Below are 25,858 nucleotides of genomic sequence, written 5' to 3' on the forward strand. Positions count from 1 at the left end.
ATCGTTCTGCCAATAAAACATTGAAAAAACATATTTTCAATAAAATTCAGTAGACATAAAACTCCAGACAACATGACTTGTTGAAAATCAGAGTGATCTAGGAGCTTTTTACAGCTTTATACCGTGCGTGCCATTGAAGAGTTGATTACACAAAATCGGAGTAATGGGTGTCGATCTATTTATTCTTACGCCGTTTATGACTGTACATCAATACATGACAGCTGTAATGCATAAACATGACCATGCACGTTGTCGGCTTTTTAATCTTAATCGGTGTAAGAACATGCATGTAAACGTGCTCCCTGTAACTTTAATCAACTGCCATTTAGCTTTTAACTGGTTAGTTCCCTTCAGAACAGTCCAAAATCGCTCCCTATTCCCTAAATAATCGATTCTTACATTTCGAAATGGAGCGCGTTTGCATGTTCTCACACCGATTATGCTTAATAAGCCAACATGTGTGTGGACATGTAAATGCATGAATCGGCTTTATCGGTGTAAGCTCATAAACGGCTTATGAATAAACCAGTCGACACGGGTAGACTTTTGCCCATTACACCAATTTTGCGTTGCTTAAACCATTTAATAACAAATGATTTTTTTTTAACCTAGCATTGATGTATATTATGTAATACAATACGTAAAAACATTACAGTTGCTCATACAGACCTGTTTTGTGTTAAAAGGGCCTCAATCAATCTTGCACGTCATTTGAGCACTGCTTGGATCATTGCTACTAATAATAATCACTAGATAAGACAACAGGCATATCGGATAGTAGTCCGTTTATTCAGGTAATTGTACTTAAAATAGCCATATAAACAAGCACAAATAATACATATAACCAAAAATACACTCAAAATCATATGGTGTTAGAAAAGCTAACATGACAATTGTTTAAAGTGAATGCACAAACTCTTAACGCCTCTTAGTCTGTTCCACAGCTGGTCTGTAAACAAGGTTAGTGTTGCACCATCAGTTTTATTCACACTCAGTGACTATGAATATTCTATCTCTTTTTCTTGCTCTCCTTTTTCAGTTTCTGTCGGATTTGTTGAACGGGTGCCTTTGGCTTTTTGTTCTGCTCGGAGCTGCGATTGACAACCGGCTCTGAAGTCTCCACCTAAAAATGTGATGAAATCAATTGTTACAGTTATAAACCGCACAAAAATGTATTGTAGCAGTACCATGGTAGAATAATGGTATAAAATGGTAATACCACAGACCATTGATATGCACCATGGTATTGACTGATTACCACTGTTTTGAAGCATTTTTAAATGTGTGACATCAAGATATTGCAAGGCAAACAGAAAGACTGCTGTTTCAAAGATTGTGTGAGAGGTTCTACATTGATCCTATAACTTGGCCGCACCTGTTCATGACTCTTAGATGTGGGTATTATTATTGCAAGTATACAGACAAGTTGAAAAATGGCTCCTAAAAGTAGTCCATAACGCAAGAGACTCTCGAAGAACGTGGGCTCAGAAACCTCCGGAGGAGAAAGATCCAGATCTGCAGACATGATGCTCTGCTATCTGTTGATATAAGACACCCGTGTTATTCAACTAATAATATATATATATATATATATATATACACACACACACACACACACACACACACACACACACACACACCCAGGGCCGTAGCAAGGTAATATGGGCCCCTTAACTGTATATTGTTCTGGGCCCCTTTCCTATTAAAAAATACAGTTTAAAGTTTGTTGTTGGGCCCCCTGGATCTTTGGGCCCCTAGAATGGTTACCCCCTTTCACCCCACTAGCTACGGCCCTGTATATACCCTTACAAAAGAGTACTGTGGTTGTACCATGGTACAGTGGTCTCAGATGGTAATGCCAGGGTAATCCAAAGTACTTTAAAGAATAACATATTACCAATGTACACATCCAAAAAACATGGCATTACCATGGTACATTTAATAAATAAATAAATAAATGAATAAAAACAGAAAATACCATGGTACGTCTATAAAAAATAAAATAAAACAAACATAATATTACAATGGTCAGTGTTGGGTGTATTGCATTACTTAGTAATTAATTTCTGTAATTAAATTACTTTTAATTGAAAAAAGTAAAGTAAGGGATTGCTCTTAATTTTTGTCATTTAATTAATTCTGATGTAATTGTGTTAAATACTGTATAGACTTCTAGAACAATTCTATATAAAACAATGGTGAATTTAAAATTGAAATTTAACGTCTAATGTTAAAATATATGTTTTCTAATTTAACTGCCCCCTTCAATTCTTTGGCCAGTTCATGAATAATTTATTTGATTTTATATGATTCATTTGAAAGGATTAAAAGAACAGTTTCATGTCTATCCTTGTATTGTTCATCTGGTCGAGGTTGAAAACGGTAAAAAAAAAAAAAAAAATTAGTAACGAGTAATGCAATTACTTTTTTTTAGAAAGAGTAATTAGTACAGTAATCTAATTACACTATAGAATATGTAATTAGTAGTTATTAATTCATTACTTTTTTTTTTTTTTTTTTTAGAGTAACCAACACTGACCATGGTACAAAAACCAAAAAAAATAAAAAAATAAAAAATAAAAATAATAATAATAATTAAATAAATAAATAAATAAATAAACATGGTAATGCCAGGGTACATGTCCAAATACATGGGATTACCAAGGTATAAGTAAAAAAAATATATATATATATCATCATAATAATAATAATAATAATAATAATAATAAAAAATGATACCATAGTACTTTTTGCTAGTGCAGTATTTAAAGACGTTCATGCAAATATTGCAAAGTCAAACAATGCAAACGCGTCTACACTACGCGACACCGCGCCGCACGCTTGCAGACATTGTAGACACGGTGCCACTAATCATTACATTTACAGATAAAATGAAAACAAACCAGATACCTTATGGATTAAATCGCCTTTGTTGTGCTGCTGTAAAATGGTTTAAGAAGTGGTCAAACAGTCACACTTCGTCTCGTACTTCCACTTGAGATTCGATGTGCACTTCACTGCCACCTGCTGTACAGGAGGTGGAGCAAGAACAAAGTACCTTTCAATTCAAGTCAGTTACATCTTTGGAACACTCCCCGGGCAGATGTAAACAAGCGGCATTAAAGTACAGCCAGAGATTATACAGCAGAGACGGGCCACTTCTATTCAAATGAATGGGAGAAATTGGAACGCCAACGGTCAGCGGATGTAGAAAGGAAGTCCCGCCTTACAGGTAAAAGAGACAATCAGCTTTTAGATCCAGACATCGCCTGTCAATCAACTCGAGAACGCGCATGCGCATTAACTACAAGTAGGGGAAAGCGTTTTTTAGTGTAATCTGAAGTAAAATAAATAAATAAAAAAAAAGCACAATTTATGATATCAGTGTTGTCAGATTTTACAGCTGATTTGAAATCTGTTCTTTGATCGTAATCTTGACCAACTCTTTTTGAGATTTTGGTCATTTCCCCATTCAAGTATATAGGAGCTGCACTGTCATGACTGGAAATAGCCTCCCGACAGCGTTCCAAACTTGGCCGACAGTGGACTGACTTGCTAGAAAGACTTTAGTACAGCTCCTATCTACTTGAACGGGAAAAAAAAAAGAAATATCCAAAATGGTTGGATAAGATTACGATCAAAGAAAATATATTTAAACAAAATCACTTTCTAAAGTACGAAAACCCCTAATGAGAAAAAACAAACTAGGATTTGAATGCGACTCAGAGGAGAATTCAGCTTTTTTTAGCCGCCGAGCGCCCCCTGGAGGAATAAACTGTGTATGACGTAGAGAACAGTATTTTGCTGCCCTAATGCTATGATAGAACCAATACTTTTTGTTTTGTTAAGAAAGGTAACATCAAAATCCCTTGCCTTTAAATTTAATTTCTTTAGCAATGTCAGCTCTACTAGAAATTGGGCTTCTTGGCTACATGTAGGGCCATGTACTGAATCTAAAAATAGGCACATTTTTGCATACAGGTGCATTCAGTCATTTTTTCCTCATTAAAAAAGTTTAACTTTTGCAATGTATGTAGGAAACCATGACCACCCACATTAAAATGAAGACTCCAGTCATATCAGTAACCTTATAAAACCAACCGAATACTACTTGCTTAATCTCAGTAACCATCCTGTTATTGGACACTTTCACTCATTGATTAAAGTAATCATGGATGACTGTGAATAATGCATTTCTACAATGGCATCTGAAACTGAAAACTACTGATTTGAAATGATGCTGCATCCAAGCCACTAGGTGTCAGTGTAAGTCCAAGATGACACAAAGACAAAAGTTACTGAGTGCACCTTTAAATAATGCACAATTTGTTTTCGCAAACCTACTGGCAGACTTATCTTACCGTTGGTCGGCATCGGATACATTCACTATCTTTCTGGAGTCTGAACTAATCACAGGTGATTTCATTGAGATGACCAGTGAAAATGTTCTTGAGGGTTTAGTCATGACTTTTGTGCTCAAGTGGTTTGGGGAAAAAAATCACGCTTAAATAACTAGTTAGCAGTGAATAGAACTTATCCACCTTATTTTGCAGCGGCTGCATTTCTGGCGAATCCGCTGGCATTGACCGCAGTGTAAATAACTCAAAGGTTATAATACCAGAGTTGGTTATCTGGGCTTATAAACTATCACACAACCACATGATGTACAGCAGAATTATGTGCCAATGTCGGATCATTTTCTTACGTTAGCAATTATAGTAAAAGAGTAAGTAAATCATTCACTTGTGACGATGCAGTCTTTCTTGTCTCCATGTAAACCTTTGTTCATATGTACCTGCACAACCTCCGATGATGCCTTTATTTATTTCCAAAGGCGATGTTTCATAAGCCATGCTGAATGTGAGATCTGCGTGTCTGTTTACTATACACCGCTAAGAAAGAGAGAATGCTCTCTGACAAGAACGGAGAGTAAAATGCATTTATTATTTTGTCAAGATGAAACAAGATGCAGTTTTGGTGCAAAGAAAGTTGAAGCAGCATTTTCCCGGCATTTTTCTTCTCTCTACTGGTTGTGTAAAATTTGTGGAGGCATGTCAGACGGCGCAGAGGACTGTCCTGTCAGCGCCTGATTTCATTCATTCTGCCTGTGCAACAGTGTATATGGCAAAATGCGATAAACGGTAAAACTATATGAGCTTAAAACCAATGAGTTTATGAAAATCGTAATTAATGATAATAATATGTCGACATTTATTGCCAGCCTGTAATATAAAGCAGCATAATGCAGTATTTTTGTAAAGCTAAAATAAATGGAAGTGGCTTATACTGGAAGTGGTCCACATTCAAGGTTGATAAAGGCGGCGCCCTAGTTCCTATGAAAAATAAGGTGGATACCACGGGTCTGTTGAATGCTTGATTCTGATTGGTTGATGGACGTTCTAAGGTGTGCAGTTATTTTTCAAGTAAACGCACAGCTATGAAGTAGTTCCAGGTCTTGACTGCATAATGGTTCCATATCACTTCGCCAAATTATTTCAGTTATTTCAAAGAGCCCTACAGGTGACCACAACAAAATAACCAGTTAAAACAAAGACAATGGTTAAGTACATTGGATAAGAATGACAAACAATGTCTGTAATATCCTAAATTAATTTCAATTTCTATTGAAAAGCGTCCTTGGGCTCCCTCTCTTTCTCTTTCTTTCTCTCTCTCTCTCTCTCTCTCTCTCTCTCTCTCTCTCTCTCTCTCTCTCGTCTTACCCACACACACTGTACATGCTACCACAGCAAAATAACCATATAAACAAAGACATTGTTTAAAGTAAATCGATTAAGAACGTCAAACAATGTCTACAATATCCTACATTTATTTCAATTTTGGTTGAAAAGTGCCTCGCGTTCCTCGTCTCACCTGCACTTACAAACTCCCACACACACACATACATATGCGCACGCACACACACACACACACACACACACACACACACACACACACACACACACACACACACACACACCCTTGTTACTCCAATGCCGAAAAGCAGTGCATCCTCCGTTGCTAGTTCTAAAGTGACGTTTTTGAACTAGCAACGAAGGCTTGAGCTGTATCAAAGCTAGATACACTTGATCAATACAACAGTTTCTATATGATCTGAAATATCTGATGGAAACACCCTTGTGCTCCCCCTCCCCCTATCTTAAGCTCTCACACACGTGGACACGTACATATACGCATTACACACACACTTGATGCACATGATGCACACCTGCATCTCAGTGGGGTTGAAAACAGATGTTAAGGTTTACATTGGAGAAGCTATATACAAAAAATGGCGACACTCACTGCTGCTGAGAAGTGCTTAAACTTACATTTTGCCAATTGTGAAGTGATATTACTTCTGACAAGAGCTGCAACAAAAAAGGTAATCCCACAGGCGATCTCTCTCAGAGAGAGAAGTCTCTCTCTTTCGATCACTCAAAACACACAGTCGATCACTCAAAACACACACACACACACACACACACACACACACACACACACACACACACACACACACAGTATAAAGCAGTTCAAGCTTCGCAATCCTCCATTGCTAGTTCTAAAGTGATGTTTTTGAACTAGCAACGAAGGCTCAGACTGTATCAAAGTGAGACACTGAATCCATGGCAGAAGAAAGTAGTTTTACTCACAAGAATGTTTTTGGGAAGAAAACCAGAAAATGTCTTGAGATAAAACCCTGAATGATGTCTTAATATGTGGGAACCGTGGTATAAGTGGAATAATTGACTTCTTCGTGTACTTTAAGTAATGATACGACAGTGATGTTAGACACTGTACTGCCACCTATCGATGTGGATCAGCATGATCGTCTCTGCTACCCACGCCAGCTCTGGAATATCATTTGCATCTGGAAAATGTCGGAATTTTAGGTAATTTCTAAAGTTATTTATTACTACTACTATAATATAATTGCTTTGCCGAAAAACAAACATCAGAAATCAAGCAAACAAGCATCTCCGGTTACTGTCCCTCGTATCAATAATCTTTGGAGACCGTCTACGTTTCATGTTCTTTCTAAAGACAGTTATTACCTTTATTAGAGAACTGCTTAGCTTAAAATAAACCTCAATTATCTAGCGATACAGAATGGTAAATGGTAAAGGAAAGATTAGAATGTTTTTTAGCATGTCCATGAATACTGTATTTGGCGAACTTGTTTTGTTTCTAAGCAACCGACATCATGGTTACTTTGCACTACACAAATGAAGGTGAAGAATAGTTTTTTATCTATTTAATTTTATTTATTTATTTTCCATTTACTGGTTTACACATAATCCTCAACAATCGCTGTGCTAAGCTACTTTGCACTAAAAGAATGAAGACGTATATGCCGTACCGATGTTTACTATAGTTTTTGCCTTTGCTGGTCTCTCTGTCTTCTTGCTTCGGACCTTTTCCGCTACTTCGGCAGTACAGCTACTGAATCTCCTGTTGTCTCCGCTGCTAAAGCAGGATAAATAAGTATGTTCCATTATTCTTTTCGCTCTTTGCATCACCAAACAACACTGCGCTAAGCATAGCCAAGAGTATCTACATAGGTGACAGCCGATGAGCGCGAGGATTTTCTTCTTCGAAGTTTAGTGAAACATGGCGGGTCATGTGATTTCAACATGTCGAAACACATTGAAGGGGGTGATCTGCACCATGTATAATAAAAACACTTTTTATAGAAAACTATTATGAGTACAGTCTTCATCTCATGTGAGTGTACACCATTCAGATCACTCTTCACAAAAACACAATTCATTCGTTAATGTGTAAAACTTTTTAAATTAGATCCAAACTACTGAATGCACCTTTAAGCAGGATAGAAGAAGGTATTTAACACAGAAAAAGTTAAATACTATTAAACACCTTATAAATGTCAAACAAATTAATAACTTGTGAAAGTAAATGTTACACTTTAATTTTAGCAATTCAATGGTAACATTGGTAATTTAGTAAAACCAATACTAATTAGTCATAATTACTGCCTTCATATATTTACATAAACTTAAATACCACCTAATAATTGCAAAACAAATTAAAAAACTATAACTTGAATAGGTACATTTTAGTCCAGTTGTTTTTAATAGAAGTTTTACTAGCAATTTATTAGGATTTAGCCTCAATTACTGGCTTGATATTAATCTGAAAGTCAAGTCAAGTCATTTTTATTTGTATAGCGCTTTTCACAACACACATCGTTTCAAAGCAGCTTTACAGAAAATCATGCTTTAACAGAAAATAAAACTGTAATATCTATAAAGTCTTAGAGTCATCATTATGACGTTTGATTAAATACGATTATGAAGTGTGATTAAAATAAGTAATTAAATAATAATTGTATTTAGAACCCCAGTGAGCAAGCCGAAGGCAACTGTGGCAAGGAACACAAAACTCGGAAAACTAGGTTCAGGCAGTGGCATTTGAAGTGTCCCATGTCTTATTGTTGGAGTTGGCATCAGTTCATCACCTGAAGTCCATCGTAGTAGACTGAAGTGATGTCTGGCTGCATTTAGTCATCATCACTCAGCGACACATAGCATTGGAGTCCGACACCAAGCAGGAACAGAGGTGGATCTGTCCGGCTCTGGTAACCTCGGGATATGAATCCCGAGGTTGAGACAGGGAAACAAAAAGAATAATATTAGCGTAGATGCCATTCAAATTTATGCAGAGTTATAGATCATGATCAATGTTTCTGGTTCTGGCAGACCTAACTAAAACAGCCTAATTGTTAGTTGATGGATAAATGAGGTGTATACCTGGCTAAATAGATGAGTCTTTAGTCTAGACTTAAACTTAAACAAATATGAAAAAGACCTACCTCCTTTTGTGGATTTTGATATCCTGTGAACTATTAACAGGCCAGAATTTCGTGATCATAATGAACGTGATGGAATATAGCATGATAGAAGGTAACTTAAGTACTGCGGAGCTAGATCATTCAAAGCTTTGTATGTCGTTAACAGAATTGTAAAATTAATATGAAATTTAAAAGGTAGCCAATGTAACGACGATAAAATGGGGCTTATATGATCATATTTCTTGGTTCTAGTCAGCACTCTGACAGCTGTATTTTGAACCAATTGAAGTTTATTTATTGATCTTGCTGGACATCCTCCCAGTAATGCATTACAATAATCTAGTCTTGAGGTCATGAATGCATTAATTAGTTTTTCGGCATCAGCAATAGTGAGGATGTGTCGTAATGAATATTTCTGAGGTGGAAGAATGCTGTTCAACAAACATTGGTAATTTGATTTTCAAAGGACAGATTGGTATCAAATATAACACCTAAGTTCTTCACTGTAGAAGATGATGTAACAGTACATCCATCGAGAGTCAAATTATATTTTAGCGGCTTGTTTTTAGAGGTTTTTGGTCCAGTAATTAGTACCTCTGTTTTGTCAGAATTGAGAAGAAGGACATTTCTGGCCATCCAATCTTTGATTTTATTGATACACTCTGCTAATTTGGAGAATTGTGAAATTTCATCGGGTTTAGAAGAAATATAAAGGTGGGTATTGTCGGCATAACAGTGGAAACTTATTCCACAATTCCTGATAATATCTCCCAGGGGAAGCATATATAAGGAGAAAAGCAGAGGCCCTAAAACTGATCCCTGTGGCACTCCATACTTAACTTTTGTTTGATTTGACAATTCCTCGTTTACACAGACAAAGTGGTAGTGGTCTGCTATATAGGAAGTAAACCATGCTAATGCAAGTCCACTAATGCCAACATAATTCTCTAGCCTATTCAAGAGAATGTCGTGATCTATCGTGTCGAATGCAGTACTAAGATCTAAAAGCACTAGAAGTGAAATGCAGCCGCGATGATAAGAGCAAGTAATTTGTAACTCTGATAAGTGCAGTCTCTGTACAGTGATGGGGTCTAAATCCTGACTGAAATTGTTCATATATACTATTTCTCTGTAGAAATGAACATAATCTGTAAACTTGATTTACAATGGACCATTAAAATAGAGCAATAATTACATTACTTTCTACTCAAAAATAACATGTTCATTAAGTTGTAAATTATGTCTAAGATAGCCATATATTCTACATTCAGTTAATTATTAATTACTGTCTTATTCATCCTTGATTAGAGCATTATTGCGTATCCTTTAATTAAGTGTACTGTATATGTATGTATATATACAGTATATACACTGTATATATATAGTTGTGCTCAAAAGTTTGCATACCCTGGCAGAAATTGTGAAATTTTGGCATTGATTTTGAAAATATGACTGATGTCTCTTATTTAAGGATAGTGATCATAGGAAGCCATTTATTATCACATAGTTGTTTGGCTCCTTTTTAAATCATAATGATAACAGAAATCACCCAAATGGCCCTGATCAAAAGTTTACATACCCTTGAATGTTTGGCCTTGTTACAGACACACAAGGTGACACACACAGGTTTAAATGGCAATTAAAGGTTAATTTCCCACACCTGTGGCTTTTTAAATTGCAATTAGTGTCTGTGTATAAACAGTCAATGAATTTGTTAGCTCTCACGTGGATGCACTGAGCAGGCTAGATACTGAGCCATGGGGAGCAGAAAAGAACTGTCAAAAGACCTGCATAACAAGGAAATGGAACTTTATAAAGATGGAAACGGATATAAAAAGATATCCAAAGCCTTGAAAATGCCAGTCAGGTCTGTTCAATCACTTATTAAGAAGTGGAAAATTTGGGGATCTCTTGATACCAAGCCAAGGTCAGGTAGACCAAGAAAGATTTCAGCCACAACTGCCAGAAGAATTGTTCGGGATACAAAGAAAAACCCACAGGTAACCTCAGGAGAAATACAGTCTGCTCTGGAAAAAGACGGTGTGGTTGTTTCAAGGAGCACAATACAACGATACTTGAACAAAAATGAGCTGCATGGTCGAGTTGCCAGAAAGAAGCCTTTACTGAGCCAATGCCACAAAAAAGCCCAGTTACAATATGCCCGACAACACCTTGACACGCCTCACAGCTTCTGGCACACTGTAATTTGGAGTGACGAGACCAAAATAGAGCTTTATGGTCACAACCATAAGTGCTATGTTTGGAGAGGGGTCAACAAGGCCTATAGTGAAAAGAATACCATCCCCACTGTGAAGCATGGTGGTGGCTCACTGATGTTTTGGGGGTGTGTGAGCTCTAAAGGCACGGGGAATCTTGTGAAAATTGATGGCAAGATGAATGCAGCATGTTATCAGAAAATACTGGCAGACAGTTTGCATTCTTCTGCACAAAAGCTGTGCATAGGATGCTCTTGGACTTTCCAGCACGACAATGACCCTAAGCACAAGGCCAAGTTGACCCTCCAGTGGTTACAGCAGAAAAAGGTGAGGGTTCTGGAGTGGCCATCACAGTCTCCTGACCTTCATATCATCGAGCCACTCTAGGGAGATCTCAAACGTGCAGTTCATGCAAGACGACCAAAGACTTTGCATGACCTGGAGGCATTTTGCCAAGACGAATGGGCAGCTATACCACCTGCAAGAATTTGGGGCCTCATAGACAACTATTGCAAAAGGCTGCACGCTGTCATTGATGCTAAAGGGGGCAATACACAGTATTAAGAACTAAGGGTATGCAGACTTTTAAACAGGGGTCATTTCATTTTTTTCTTTGTTGCCATGTTTTGTTTTATGATTGTGAATCCCATAAGAAATAAAAGAAATGTGTTTTGCCTGCTCACTCATGTTTTCTTTAAAAATGGTACATATATTACAAATTCTCCAAGGGTATGCAAACGTTTGAGCACAACTGTATATATATGTGTGTAGGACTAGATACTGTATATACAAATATCTATTTGTATCTGTTTTTATAAAGTATATCTGGTCAGTTCACTAACAAAACTGTATAAATGTGTATATATAGTGTTTTTGAATGAAATATCAAAAGAATAAACAATGCAGATTTTTTTTCACAGCCTTCTTTGCTCATATTTACCAAGGGTGCCAATATTTTTGGCCACAACTATATATATATATACTATTTGTATATATATATATGACTAGATATATTTGTATCTATTTGGTCTGTTCATTAACAAAAATCAAATAATCTGAAGTCAAAAAAGCGGCATGCACAATAATAATACAAGAATTTGAGAAATGCTGTTTAAAATAGTTTTAAACGTGTATAGCTTGTCGCACTCCAGGACATGTTTACTACCCCATAACCAAGGACTGATACACCACTTCAAACACACACAAATATATATATATATATATTTAAAAGATCTTTATTTCCTATGATTAACTAATTGATAACTCATGGATAAATCTGCAGGTAGACTTTCTACTGGTTGGTTTTCATCAAGGTTTTCACATTGTTAGTTGTACAGAATGACAAAAAGCTAAGAGTTGCCATAGGAAAGGCATTCCCTTTTTTCTTCACAGGCCGATGTGTTAATTTGCAGAGGGGGAATTTAAAGCATGCCAAAGCATCCACAAAAGGAATCGACAACACTTGAACCTCCACAAAGGACAAACAGAAAAGGTAGGAAGGCTTCAGTTCTTTGGACAAGTCTTTACATGATATCCACAGACAGTGGGATGAATGTTGTGTTATAGCATGTTAGGAAGCAGATGTTGGCAGTATTGCATTGGGAAGGTGTTTGTGATTATATGGTCCAATATTATGATGCAAAAAATGGAAAACTGTCTTGACACGTAAAGGGAAGGCGGGGCCAGTCAACTGGCATCCACAGTGTCCCAGGGAAGACTGGGATTTTGTTGCTTGCTCCGCAGAGGAATACCAGACCCCTGCAGTTTAATTCACGTTCACAGAAGAAACATTAAGACATTATTCTACATTGGTCCTATGGCAAAGTACAACACACAGAAGCAGACGAATATTCCTAAGTAGCAGTAGACTGGCTGTTCAATGAAACAGAAGAAAGCACAAGTCAAATGAAATAAATTATTAAATAGAACAGACTGAACATTCACTGAGGAATGAAAAGTTAAAAAAGTTGTTAGACATTGGTCCAAAAAAGACCACAATTGCATGGGATGGCCACAAAAAAAAAAAAAGAAATTATGAAATTGAAGTGGGTCAATCTTAAAAATAGGTTACAATATTTTTTCAAATTATGTCAACATAAATGCGTTAGTTGTCATGAACCAACAATTTATACAAATTATAACAGCATTTATTAGTATTGGATAATTTATAAATACACTATTGTTAATTGTTAGTTCATAATGTAAAACTCTAATTAACGTGAACAACGTTTAATGTTTAAAATGTATTTACATTAACCAAGATTACTAAATGCTGTAAAAGTTACATTATGTTAATTAATGTTAACAACTGTTTTAATAAATGTTAATGTACAACCTTATAGTAAAGTGTTATCGAAAATGTTTAGCCATTAGATCAATTCATTTTTAATCCTATGAAATTGATATTAGAAAAAATAAGGATTAATTAAATCATGATAAAATGAATTAACAACGTCTTTTTTTATAATGTTTCATATATTAAAAATACAATGTAATTATTTTGCAAATCATATGCAAACCATCCAAAATAATAGATAAATTCAATAAATAACTAAACAACTAAAATGTAATTTTCAAAGAAAATACCTAAAAAAACAAAAGTTTGCCTAGATCTGTTTAGCTGGTTGTCAACTGTACACACGTTGCATAATAAAGTCATGCTATTGTACATGTGGATAACCATATTTATGACAATACTTTGTTTTTTGCAAGCAATTATGTCAATATGATCAATATGTATTGTAAAATTTGAAATGATTTCAGTTGTCATACTGTAAACACAAGGGCATCACTTTCATTCGTGCCAATATAATTTGCTTTCAATTCAATTATTGTGAATTGTTAATATATACATGAAAACAACACTGTCTTTGAACAGACAGTTACACTCGTACAAGCTCTCGCACCTTTTGGCTCAAATGCGTGTAGGTTAATATTACTGATTTCTGTTGAGGTGTTTGTTTAGTCCCAAGTTGATGAGCTCTAATGAGGGCTCATGTATATGGCTTCTAGTTTCAGCAAGTGGTTTACACACTGTACATTAATAGGCGAATCTCATGAAACCTGTTAAAAACATTTCCAGGTCATATTTACCCCAAAATCAAAAGAAAGAAATTAGACGTAAAATTTTACATTAAGAAAATGAAGCCAATTTTGAGGACCATAAAGATTAAAGAGCATTAAGATTTTTGTATTGTGACATGATTTCACATTCTGCTAATAGATTCGCATTACTGTATTTTTGTGACCATTTGAACGTTTTACTGTATATTACTGTAAAAATTAAATTATATATTAATTTATACAGTAAGATTTAATTTTAAGTTCATGGTAGACTTTGTTATAATGCCTTTCATTTATGCTAGTTAAATAAAAAAATCATAATTTTTTAAAATCTAAATTAGCATATATGACAGGCAAATGAGACTCTAATATGGATTACCACTCAGAACAATGGAATTTATTCCATTATAACAAAAACAACAAAAACTAAATAGTAAAACGTACAGACACACAGTAAAAAAAAACATTTAGCCTATTTTTAAAATTTACAATTTCATAACAAATTTCCATTAAATTGAATTGAGTATTCTTTAACAAAATTAAATAAAAGTTTATTTGTTATAAATTTTATTTAAAACTGTATTTATTTATTATAAATACAGTTTTATGTATACTAAAACTTATATTTTATATTTAAGTTTTATTTTGTTAAACCTAATAATTTAAGCTCTGAAGGTGTTTTTAAAGATTTCCTGTTTCTGTGGCATAAAAGAAGGAGGGTCAAGTGTTTGGTATCATTGTAAAGAAACTTAAAACGTTTGTTAATGATATAGATTATGATACATAATCTTTTTCTTATTTGACATTATATATCTCTGGTTGTAAATAAGGGGCTCCGAAAAACAGCTTTTGTTTTGTTCCCAATCATGTCAACTGTATCTGAGAAAAAGGTTTTGTTGATACAACAAAGCAATCAAAAGTTATAACATTACAAAATTATTTATCCTAGAAAAACATCCAAAAACATCTCCATGTGTCCAAAAGCCTATTAAATAAAACATAATAATTGTACATAAGAAACAAATTACACATGCAAACACAAGAATGACTAAAGGTTTGCATAGCATGAAGACATGATTTTAGTAATGAGATTTTACAGAATGAGTTTCATTCTGTGCCATTTGAGTCATCATTGAGTCTGTGTCATGTACTTGGCGCCATCTCCTGGTGGCCATATGTAGCACTGTGCTTCGTGTGGATTTATATTCCGTTTATTTTTCATGAAGTTATAAGCGAAAACGCGGCATAAAAGCAACGCCAACATAATTGTCAAAGACGTACTTAGCTATTACTCGCTATATTTTTATCTGTGAGTAAAACAAATAGGCTGGTTGTATGACACATGGCTATTTGATGAGTTTGATGTTTTTACTGATTACAATAATATGTACAGTGCAAATTGTTTCAAAAATTATCAAAACGGAACGCTTCTGATTTGTGTGCAAATTTCAATGCACTGGTTCAGTTTTGGCCATAATGTCTACATGCATTGGAAAGTAGAGCTTCTAAGCTTTAAAATGAACCTATTTTGTGTTGGTCAAGACAGTAGTTATTAACACCCAAGCTTAAAGGTTTAAAGATTCCTTAATTAAAATGAAATATGATACAATATTTTTTGAGTGCATTATGGTAATACAGATTTGTAGGGTAATGTTAATTGTCATACAAATAATGCAAAAAAAATTTAATGGTCCAAAACATAGACCTCAGTTTATTTATGCAAAATAATTTTCTTTTGTTTTTGGCCTGGAAATGTTTTGTGAGAGTCACCCTTACAGACATTCCTGTAAATTCACAACCTGGACGGATATTTCTTATATTTTCACATCACTAGGACAGAGTAAACACAGAAACATGACAAATACATGTTGACTGGACAAATACAAAATAAATCAATGCAAATCAATTCTAAATGACATCACAAGCATTAGTCTAACACTCTTAACCCACAGCTCGTAATTCTCTGTTGCAAATTTAAAAGTATTTTGAAAAACTCTATTAATATATTCATATAGTCTTATACCCTTTCTGGGAAATTTCATAAAATGTGCATTCAATGCATTTTTTTTCCTCTACATTTTATTATCAAAATAACAAATGCCACACATACACATATAATTATGCTCTATCTTTAAAACATGCCTCTATGTACATCGATTTATAGGTCATGCTGTAGAAACCAATTTGATCAATGCATATTTACACAAGCATAGTTTGGGGGTGAAGTTGTAGACATAAGTGCACACTAAATGGATTGCTTTATTTTAAGCGTCTAACTTAATGGAGACTGGGTGATTTTCAACATCACCTGCCAATGTCAATAACTGCCAATTACCATTTCATTTGAGTTAATACTTTGGCATCTCAGAGAGTGGAGTTTACTGAATGGACTTGGGTAAGTTTGGCTCCAAACAAACAAGGCAGTGGCATAAAGCACATACTCAAATGTGTGTGAAATACACTGAAGATTATATGAGTGCAAATTTCATTTTTAATGTATACGATGCCAGTAAGTTTGGGCACAGTGTGTCTAGCATTTCTTTTTTTTTTATATCTTGAATATATGTGTTTGGCACTGTAATTGCAGAATTACAGTAAAAAAAAAAGACTTTATATGTTTATACCTTTATGTGTAAACCATGCTTGACTAATGTTGAATTTAACAATGCATATTGTGACATCTATTTATGAATTATTAGTCCATAGATTTCCCATTTGTTATTATCATATAAATGCAAAATCATGTTTTAAATTTCAGATTGATTAAAGTCTAATCAAAAGGCCCAATTTTCAATGTAAACAAATCTGTCTTTGACTAGTTACACTCATATACATACATATATATATATATATATATATATATATATATATATATATATATATATATATATTTTTTTTTAAAGATTTATGCATTTCAATTACATAACAAAATTCCATCAATTTGAATTGAGTAATCTTAATAAAATAAAATGAAAAACTAAATATTTTAAGTTTTACTTATTTAATTTAGTTAAACATTACACAATTCAATTTGATGGAATTTTGTTCTGAAATTGAAATGCGTAAATATAGAAAATATGCTAAAATATTTTTTTGAGTGTAGTTTGACTTAACCCAGGATGGCTAACACATTACAATTGCTTAGTAATTGTGCAAATGTGTAAATGATGTTAGAAATATATATCGAAAACTCAGTGTTATTTGCACTTTTGATTAGGCACAAAATTCCATCCTAAAGAACCAGTATATCCAGCTAACAACACCTTGAAATGTTATTTTCTTGTTCAATGTACAAATGATCTCACAATCCAGTTGAAACTATCTATTGTACATGAAAATGTACAATAATGGCACAAGTGACATTCTTAATAAATGCCTTGCTTCCTAATTTACCGATTTCCAGTTTTGGTGCACTTTTGAATCTGGACACTTCCATTGTTGGTTTTTAGTACATAAGGGGGTAAGTAAATAATGATAGAAATTTCATTTTTTGGGTGAACTACCCCTTTAAAGTTTAGTGGATTTGGCAGAGATTGGGAAATTTAGGCTTTAAGATAGAACATGTTATGTAAAACACAGATTCTTGCTGGCCACTTCTTCTATTGCCATTATCGCTTCGCTATTTAGTTGCACAATGGTATTTGAAAATGTTCTTTTGGACCAAATGTATCATATTCGTCAGTTTCTCCTCAATTTGCACTATTTGGCAAAATGTGATATTGTTCATCTTTTCAAGTATGTTCTGTAGTATATTTCAGTGTTTGTTGGTGATTATGTGAAACAAACTGGCACAGCGCGTACAGATGGGTCTGTGGTTTCATGCAGTGGTGGGTTGGTTGGTTATTTTGTTGGTTAGTCAGGTTGACATGTGAGAAGTTACTTCTTGGCAAAAAGGGAAGCCAGAGCGCCATCGATATCTTCCTCGGGTTGGAGTGGATGCCACTGGGCGATGGGGCGGCGCGGGTTTGCCAGCATATCAGACCAGTGCTTGAGCGCTGTGCCCGTGGCTTTACTGCCAATGAAGATCTTGCCAATGGCATCGTTCTTTCCGATCTTGTCGTAGTCAAAGACCGTCACCGCCACAATGATTTTCTAAGGTAAACAAAAGAACAAAGACAAGGAAAATCCTTCAGGCAAGCTAGTTCTAATGTATTGTAATGACCAAGTTCCCATCACATTATATCTTGTCAACCTCTATAATGTATGTACAAGAAGTAGTAGTCAACACATATGAGTTTTCAATGGGTGACACTCAAACGGATATCTAGATAGCGGGATGACCAATGGCCAAAATAATGGTGATATATAAATAAATAAATTATACATTTAATAGCAAAAATATTATCCATAAAATAACAGAACATTTGTTTTTATGCATTATTTACTTAAAATTCATTTAATATATGAAAACTGAAAATGCGCATTATATTTAGACAAGGCTAACAACAGATGTTGGGACAAAGCAAGCCTACACTTGACAAAAATATATTTTCTGTCTAAAATGTTTATCTGAAACATATTGTAAATTTATAGGGTTCTATTTTTGTATGCCTGACATTCAATAAGTAAGCAGTTAATGCACAAAAGAACGCAAGTCCATATTTCTATTCTTCTTATTCATTCCATACAGTCTATTTACACTACAAACTTCTTATGAATGTGCTGTCTTTGTTTATATCGCTGGTGCTTGACAGGGAACGGACTGTATAATAGGACGCAGATGGTGCAATTACTGGAGAAGTGCTTCAGAATTAAATTACACTTGATCCAACCCATTAGCGCTTTGCTCTCATAATTTTGCCAAACCCACTTGCACCTAGACTTAGCGCAAGCTTGCATGAAAATACCAAAACATCATGTCCACGCTCATTGACTTTGCACTTATGACTGAAAGCATAGCGCTGTGCTTAACACTAGTGCTCTTAATATAGGGCCTATATTGAAATTAGCATGGTTAAAAGAAATATATTTTCCAAAATGAAAATATAATTTATTTAAACCTTAAAATAGCAAAATATTTTATAACATGCACAAAATTGCTAACACCAACAGGGTCTCATCCATATGAAAAGTTGTTTTACAAAGTTGTTTTATTGCATAATTGCAATTAATTGATATATAACATAGTTACATAGTTACATTTTTTCATTGGTTACGAGTTACTTTTTATCATCTAAATATCTGGAACATTTTGGCACAGAATTGTTTATTTTAAGGTGCTATGTGAAATCAAACTAATGTAATTTAAGTAACACCTTATTTTTAAAGGACTAGTTAAATTTTTTTGAATGTATCTGAGTAGATTTGGGACAGTGATAGTGAAAATGTTTTTTTTTCCCTACTCCATAACAGATAAAACAGCTAAAACAATAAAATCTATACATTAAAGGCATTTAGAAGTACCAACCAATCAAATAAATAAATAAATCTGTTTGTTTCGCAAATAAAAATCAACCCCTGTGACATGAAAGTGCCTGAAGTTGAAGAAACAACCTTATTATTATTGGTTGATCAGTTGGCCACATACTCTACCTGCATTTGCTCCAGAGGAATCTCAAAGCTGAAGGACTCATTGTAGTATGGATTCAGCGTGTTCTTTTTCACCGTTGTCTTCTTCTTCTTTAGACGCTTTCCATTCTGCAACAACTGGATCTTCACATATGGATCTGCGAAAAGGTCAAACTTTATGAGTTCATTGCATTGCATATGAATAATGATGATGATAATGATGATAAATTGTTCATTTAAGCAAGTTCTCTCTAATGATTCAGTCAAACCTACTTGCAAAACATTTGAAAATATTAGGAGTTTTGGAGTAAAACTATAAGAGTGTCATTTTGCCATACAAATAACAATATTTGAGACAAATCTAAATAAAAAATATACTGATAAACAATTAAGATCATATGACTTTCCAAAGCTAATCTCAAGGTCTCTGGGGTCTTTTATCTCAACTCATTGCTCACCAGACAGACCACCCACGTCCATCTTCTTCAGATTCTTTGCCTCGAGGATGCAGACGGTGAGTTTTCCCGCAGTAGGAACATAACGTAGAGAGATGCAGATGTCACCGAGCTTCTCAGGCTATATTGAGTAAATATCAACAGAAAATAGTGATTTTTCTAGGTATTGTACATACACCATTACAAAGTTACTTTCATTTAACTTTGGCTTGTTTTCCTCAAGTGGACCAGTTGGTCACAGGGACATTTGCAATAAAGATTACGTTTCCTAAAATTTTAAATCATTCACAATATCAGATGATTTGATAATCACCTCTTCTTTCTCAGCACTGTCAAGGTCTCGCCACTCCTCAATAGGCTGACCCAGATCCACCGTGTTCATGGGTAGTTTTACCTCGCCTATGATGTCGTGCTTGGAGAAGCGGTCATAGTCGTATACTGACATCACCAATGTCTTCCCACCAAGCTCCTCGTAAGGGATCTAATGTGGAAACCATTGAGAAGAATTTACATAATCCTCTGGGGACTGTTATATAAAGAAGTTTCAAACTGTCATAAATAACAATGTCTTAAATCATAGCATAGAATATACTGTCCTCTGAGAATTGCTATATAAAGGAAAACCAAACTGTTTTTGCGGAGTTGTGTCATAGATCTACTGTATGTGTTAAGCATATTGTCATGACAGACAGAGACAGACAGACAGACAGACAGAGAGATAGACAGATAGATAGACAGATAGAGAAGCGGGCAGACAGACAAACAGAGAGAGAGCAACAGACGAATATAGTTAGACAGACAGAAAGACAGACAGAGAGGCAGAAAGAAAAATATAGATTGCCAGACAGACAGACAGACAGACAGAGATAAACAGAGAGACAGAGACAAATATAAACAGACAGACAGATAGATAGATAGATAGAGAAGCAGGCAGGCAGACAAACAGAGAGAGAGACAGACAGACAGATGAATATAGTTAGACAGACAGACAGACAGACAGAAAGACAGAGACAAATATAGACAACAGACAGACAGACACTGCCTGGCCAAAACATTTTTACCGTTTGGATTTAAATAAGCAGATACTTAAGAGCCTATGATTGGATCATTACTGCAGTGATTAATATGTTTCAGCTGGCAACAATTCTTTTCTCAGCTTGGCGGAACAAATGTGGTCAGAAAACAATCTTGAATGATCGTGATCGGAGATCACTAAAACACTTGAAGTCACATTGTAAAAAATAGACAGTAGAACTCACGGCTATGTTGATGCACAATGCGATGAAAACTCACAGGATTGGGACTAAACAGCTGTGTGGCCACAACAGAGCCACTTTTGAGTGAGGCTAATCGGAAAAAAAACAACTTCAATTTGCTAGGGAACATAAAGTTTGGACTGTGGAGCAATGGAAAAAGGTCATGTGGTCTGATGAGTCCAGATTTACCCTATTCCAAAGCAATGGGCGTGTCAGGGTAAGAAGGGAAGTGCATGAAGTGATGCACCTGTCATGCATAGTGCTCACTGTACAAGCCTCTGGAGGCAGTGTTATGATCTGGGGTTGCTTCATTTGGTTAGGTCTAGGCTCAGCAATGTTATGCCGCAATAAAATGAAGTCAGCTGACTACCTGAATGTACTGAATGACCAGGTTATCCCATCAATGGATTTTTTCTTCTCTGACGGCATGGGCATATTCCAGTAAGATAATGCCAAGATTCATCGGGCTCAAATTGTGAAGAGTGGTTCAGGGAGCATGAGGAATAATTTTCACACATGAATTGGCCACCACAGAGTCCTGACCTTAACCCCCTTGAAAGTCTTTGGGATGTGCTGGAGAAGACTTTATGGAGTGGTTCGACTCTCCCGTCATCAATACAAGATCTCGGCCAAAAATGTATGCAGCTCTGGACGGAAGTAAATGTTTTGATGTTGCATAAGGTTGTCGAAACAATCCCACAATGAATGCACGCAGTAATCAAAGCTAAAGGTGGTCCAGCGAAATATTAGAATATGCAATGATATTTTTGGGTGGGCAGTGTAGATAGATAGATAGGCAGAACCCTCAGAGAGACAGATAGACACACAAACAGACAGACAGACAGATAAGACAATATACAATTAAAAGAAAAATGACAAATTGAGTTTAAATATACAGTATGTAAACATTGGTGCAATTTTTTTAAATACTCTGTTCTTTTTAATTATAGTTCACATGATTTGCACGACAACACCTCCTCACTTTACTTTCTAGATCTTTCTGGCATGTTCACTCGTACATTGTGCAGATTTGGCCGATCCATTTTTAGCAATACAGTGAGCTTTTGTCAGTGTAAGACAGGGGCTTTGAAAATGGGTGATTGTTCCTGTCCCAGATCACGTTTGTCAGTGTGAGACTATTACAGCTGGTGTACGGTCCACCAGAGGCTGCTCAGCCCCTCTGGAGCTCATTACCGTCTCTGACAAACTAAAGCTCATTCAAGAGCCGCTGAGAGCATTAGCACCAAAATGCTGTGACTGCAAAAAAGCTAAAAGTCTACCAATGAACAACACTAATGACGGATGAATATCACCCTGTGCTTTGCATATGGTAATATATTTGCATTTGTTTTTCTTATATTCAGTCCATTTACACTACCAACTTCTTATGAATGTGCTGTCTTTGTTTATATCGCTGGTGCTTGACAGGGAACGGACTGTATAATAGGACGCAGACGGTGCAATTACCGGAGAAGAACTTCAGAATTAAATTACACTTGATCCAACCGATTAGCGCTTTGCTCTCATAATTTTGCCAAACCCACTTGCACCTAGACTTAGCGCAAGCTTGCATGAAAATACCAAAACATCATGTCCATGCTCATTGACTTTGCACTTATGACTGAAAGCATAGCGCTGTGCTTAACACTAGTGCTCTTAATATAGGGCCTATATCGAAATTAGCATGGTTAAAAGAAATATATTTTCCATATGAAAATATATATAATTTAAACCTTAAAATAGCTAAATATTTTAAAGCATGCACAAAATTACACCAACAGGGTTTCATCCATATGATCAAAGTTGGTTTATTGTATAATTGCAATTAATTGATATATAACATAGTTACATAGTTACATTTTATTTAGTTCTTTTTTATCATCTAATTATCTGGAACATTTTGGCACAGAATTTTTTACTTTAAGGTGCTATGTGAAATCGAACTAATGTAATTTAAGTAACACCTTATTTTTAAAGGACTAGTTACAATTTTCTGTACTGTACCTGAGTAGATTTGGGACAGTGATAGTGAAACAACTTAAAAAAGCTAAGACAATAAAGACTCATTGTAGTATGGAATATCACCCTGTGCTTTGCATATGGTAATATATTTGCATTTGTTTTTCTTATATTCATCATATGTAGTTATATAACATTGTATAATTTTAAAGAACTCCATAATAGTGTCCTAAACATGGTATTATCATGGTATATTTCTATGGTAATGCCACAGTACTTTCTGTTCTCTCCATTTTCTCGATAACTGACCAAATTAATTTATAATCACAATAAGTGATTTTAAACTTGTCGAAACTGTAAACGGCTTACCTTGAAGACAAAGGATTCGTTGAACACTGGGTTGAGGGTCTTTTTGTGCACTTTAGTGTCAAACTTCTTCTTTTTATCTGGTAGAATAAACACTTTAACATAAGGGTCTGAAGTTCCACCAGAGTCCATGGAGATCAGATCAGCACACTGTAAGATTCCGACTGTCAACTGCGGACAATATGAAGGAGGGAAAATATAAGCAAGACATTAATGACAAGAATATATGACATTACAAGTTTATGAAATGTCTCTCATACTTTATGCAGGGTTTTCCATTGACAGTCATAGTCTTATATAAATCACATTACAAAATTATGTATGACACTTGTATGACAACTTTGGTAACAGGTTTGAATGGTTAAGTTTGACAATACAAACAAGCTGTTCTCATAGAATCGCGTTATTATACCTACATGATTTATACTGTGGCAAGAAAAAGTACATGAACCCATTGTAATTACCTGCATTTATGTATACATTTGTCTTAAATTCTGGTTTGATGTTCATCTAAGTTACAATAATGAAAAAACACAATCTGCTTTAACTAATAACACACACATTATTGTATTGTTCTTCTACATATTAAATATCTTATTCAAACATTCACAGTGTAGGTTGGAAAAAGTCTGTGAACCCCTAGGCTAATGATGAAAACAAAAGCTAATTAGAGTCAGGAGTTGGCAAACCTGGCATCCAATTAATGAAATGGGATTGGAGGTGTGGGTTAGAGATACTTTGACTTATAAAAAGCACTAAAACATTTTGAGTTTGCTATTTACAAGAAGTATCAGCTGGTGTGGACTATGCTTTGCAAAAAAGAGATTTCAGAAGACCTATGATCAAGAATTGTCGCTTTAAAGCTGGAAAGGGTTACAAAGTTATCTCGAAGAGCTTAGATATTCATCTGTCCACAGTTAGACAAATTGTCTATAAATAGAGACGATTTAGTACTGTGGCTACTCTCACTAGAAGTGGCCATCCCAAGATGACTCAAAGGGCACACAGCAGAATGCTCAGTGAGGTAAAAAGAACTCTAGAGTGACAGCTAAAGACTTGAAGGAATCATTGGAACTAGTTAACATCTCTGTTCAGGAGTCTGCTATACGGAAAACATTAAACAGGCATGGTGTTCATGGCAGGACACTAAGAAGAAAGCCGCTGCTTTCCAACAAAACATTGCTGCACACCTGAAGTTTGCCAAAGACCACCTTGACACTCCACAACACTACTGGGAAAACGTTATGTGGACTGATGAAACTAAGGCTGAATTGTTTGGGAAGAACCCGCAGCACTACATATGGCGTAAAAAGGGCACCGCATACCAACATGAAAACATCATCTCAACGGTGAAGTATGGTGGAGGGAGCGTCATGATTTGGGGCAGCTTTGCTGCTTCAGTACCTGGACCACTTGCCATCATCGAGGGAAAAATGAATTCCCAAGTTTGAAGCTCAGTAGAAGTTGGGTGATGCAGCAGGCAATGACCCTAAACATCAAAGTAAATCCACTATAGAATGGCTAGAAAAAAAAATCCACCTTTTGGAGTGTCCCAGTCACAGCCCAGACCTTAACCCAACAGAGATGCTGTGGAATGACCTCAAGAGAGCCGTTCACACCAGACATCCTAAGGATATGGCCGAGCAAAATTCCTTCTGAACATTGTGCAGGTCTAATCCGCAGCTACCAGAAACGCTTAGTTGAGGTTATTGCTGCCAAAGGAGGATCAACCAGTTATTAAATCCAAGGGTTCACTTACTTTTTCTACAGCACTGTGAATGTTTAATGGGATGTGTTCAATAAAGACGTGAAACATTATAATTGTTTGTGTGTTGTTAGCTTAAGCACATTGTGTTTGTCTATACTTGTGACATTGATGAAGATGAGATCACATTTTATGACCAATTAATGCAGAAAACCAGCTAATTCTAAAAGGTTCAAATACTTTTTCTTGCCACTGTATATATTTTTTTAATATCATCTTTTAGAGTGCACTTTTAGAAGCTGTATTAGTTAATGGAGTTCAGCTCAAATTACTCCAACATGTTCTTACATTACCATGTTAGTCAAAATCAGAATTGTAGTTTTGAGGCTTTTAGTCCATGTCTGTTAGTTTTGAGGTCATCTACTTTATATGCTAGTGTACAAACTTAACTTGTGCAGATTTCTATCTGTTTTAAAGCTGTTTAGCTCAAATTACTACAAAACCTTCTTACATAACCATGT

The 25,858-nt window shown here is 35.3% G+C and overlaps 2 protein-coding genes across 5 annotated transcripts in view; both read right to left on the bottom strand.

Moving 5' to 3' along the window:
• Positions 1 to 768: 768 nt before the first annotated feature.
• LOC127446233 (protein MANBAL-like) lies at positions 769 to 3,047 on the bottom strand. The gene is made up of 3 exons (XM_051706982.1): positions 2,911 to 3,047; positions 1,376 to 1,538; positions 769 to 1,123 (listed from the first exon to the last, which is right to left on the bottom strand). The coding sequence occupies exons 2-3, from the start codon at positions 1,523 to 1,525 to the stop codon at positions 1,010 to 1,012; spliced, it is 264 nt and encodes an 87-aa protein (XP_051562942.1). The 5' UTR covers positions 1,526 to 1,538; positions 2,911 to 3,047; the 3' UTR covers positions 769 to 1,009.
• A 13,931-nt stretch (positions 3,048 to 16,978) lies between these two features.
• The window catches only part of LOC127445653 (synaptotagmin-2-like), a 62,992-nt gene continuing 54,112 nt past the window's right edge, over positions 16,979 to 25,858 (bottom strand). For all 4 annotated transcript variants that reach the window (XM_051705869.1, XM_051705871.1, XM_051705868.1 and 1 more), the window contains 5 exons: positions 23,636 to 23,803; positions 20,365 to 20,532; positions 20,055 to 20,172; positions 19,621 to 19,754; positions 16,979 to 18,180 (listed from right to left, as the gene is read on the bottom strand). In XM_051705869.1, coding sequence (XP_051561829.1) covers positions 17,965 to 18,180; positions 19,621 to 19,754; positions 20,055 to 20,172; positions 20,365 to 20,532; positions 23,636 to 23,803 — 804 coding nt within the window. In that variant the 3' untranslated portion in view covers positions 16,979 to 17,964. The remainder of the gene's footprint in view (positions 18,181 to 19,620; positions 19,755 to 20,054; positions 20,173 to 20,364; positions 20,533 to 23,635; positions 23,804 to 25,858) is intronic.

Source organism: Myxocyprinus asiaticus, chromosome 9 (assembly GCF_019703515.2).
Source record: "Myxocyprinus asiaticus isolate MX2 ecotype Aquarium Trade chromosome 9, UBuf_Myxa_2, whole genome shotgun sequence".
NCBI classification, from domain to species: domain Eukaryota; kingdom Metazoa; phylum Chordata; class Actinopteri; order Cypriniformes; family Catostomidae; genus Myxocyprinus; species Myxocyprinus asiaticus.

Coding starts and splice junctions, on each gene's coding strand:
- LOC127446233 (XM_051706982.1), bottom strand. CDS start 1,525: ATGTCTGCAGATCTGGATCTTTCTCCTCCGGAGGTTTCTGAGCCCACG. Junction 1,124..1,375: donor CATCTAAGAGTCATGAACAG/GTGCGGCCAAGT, acceptor TCACATTTTTAG/GTGGAGACTTCAGAGCCGGT.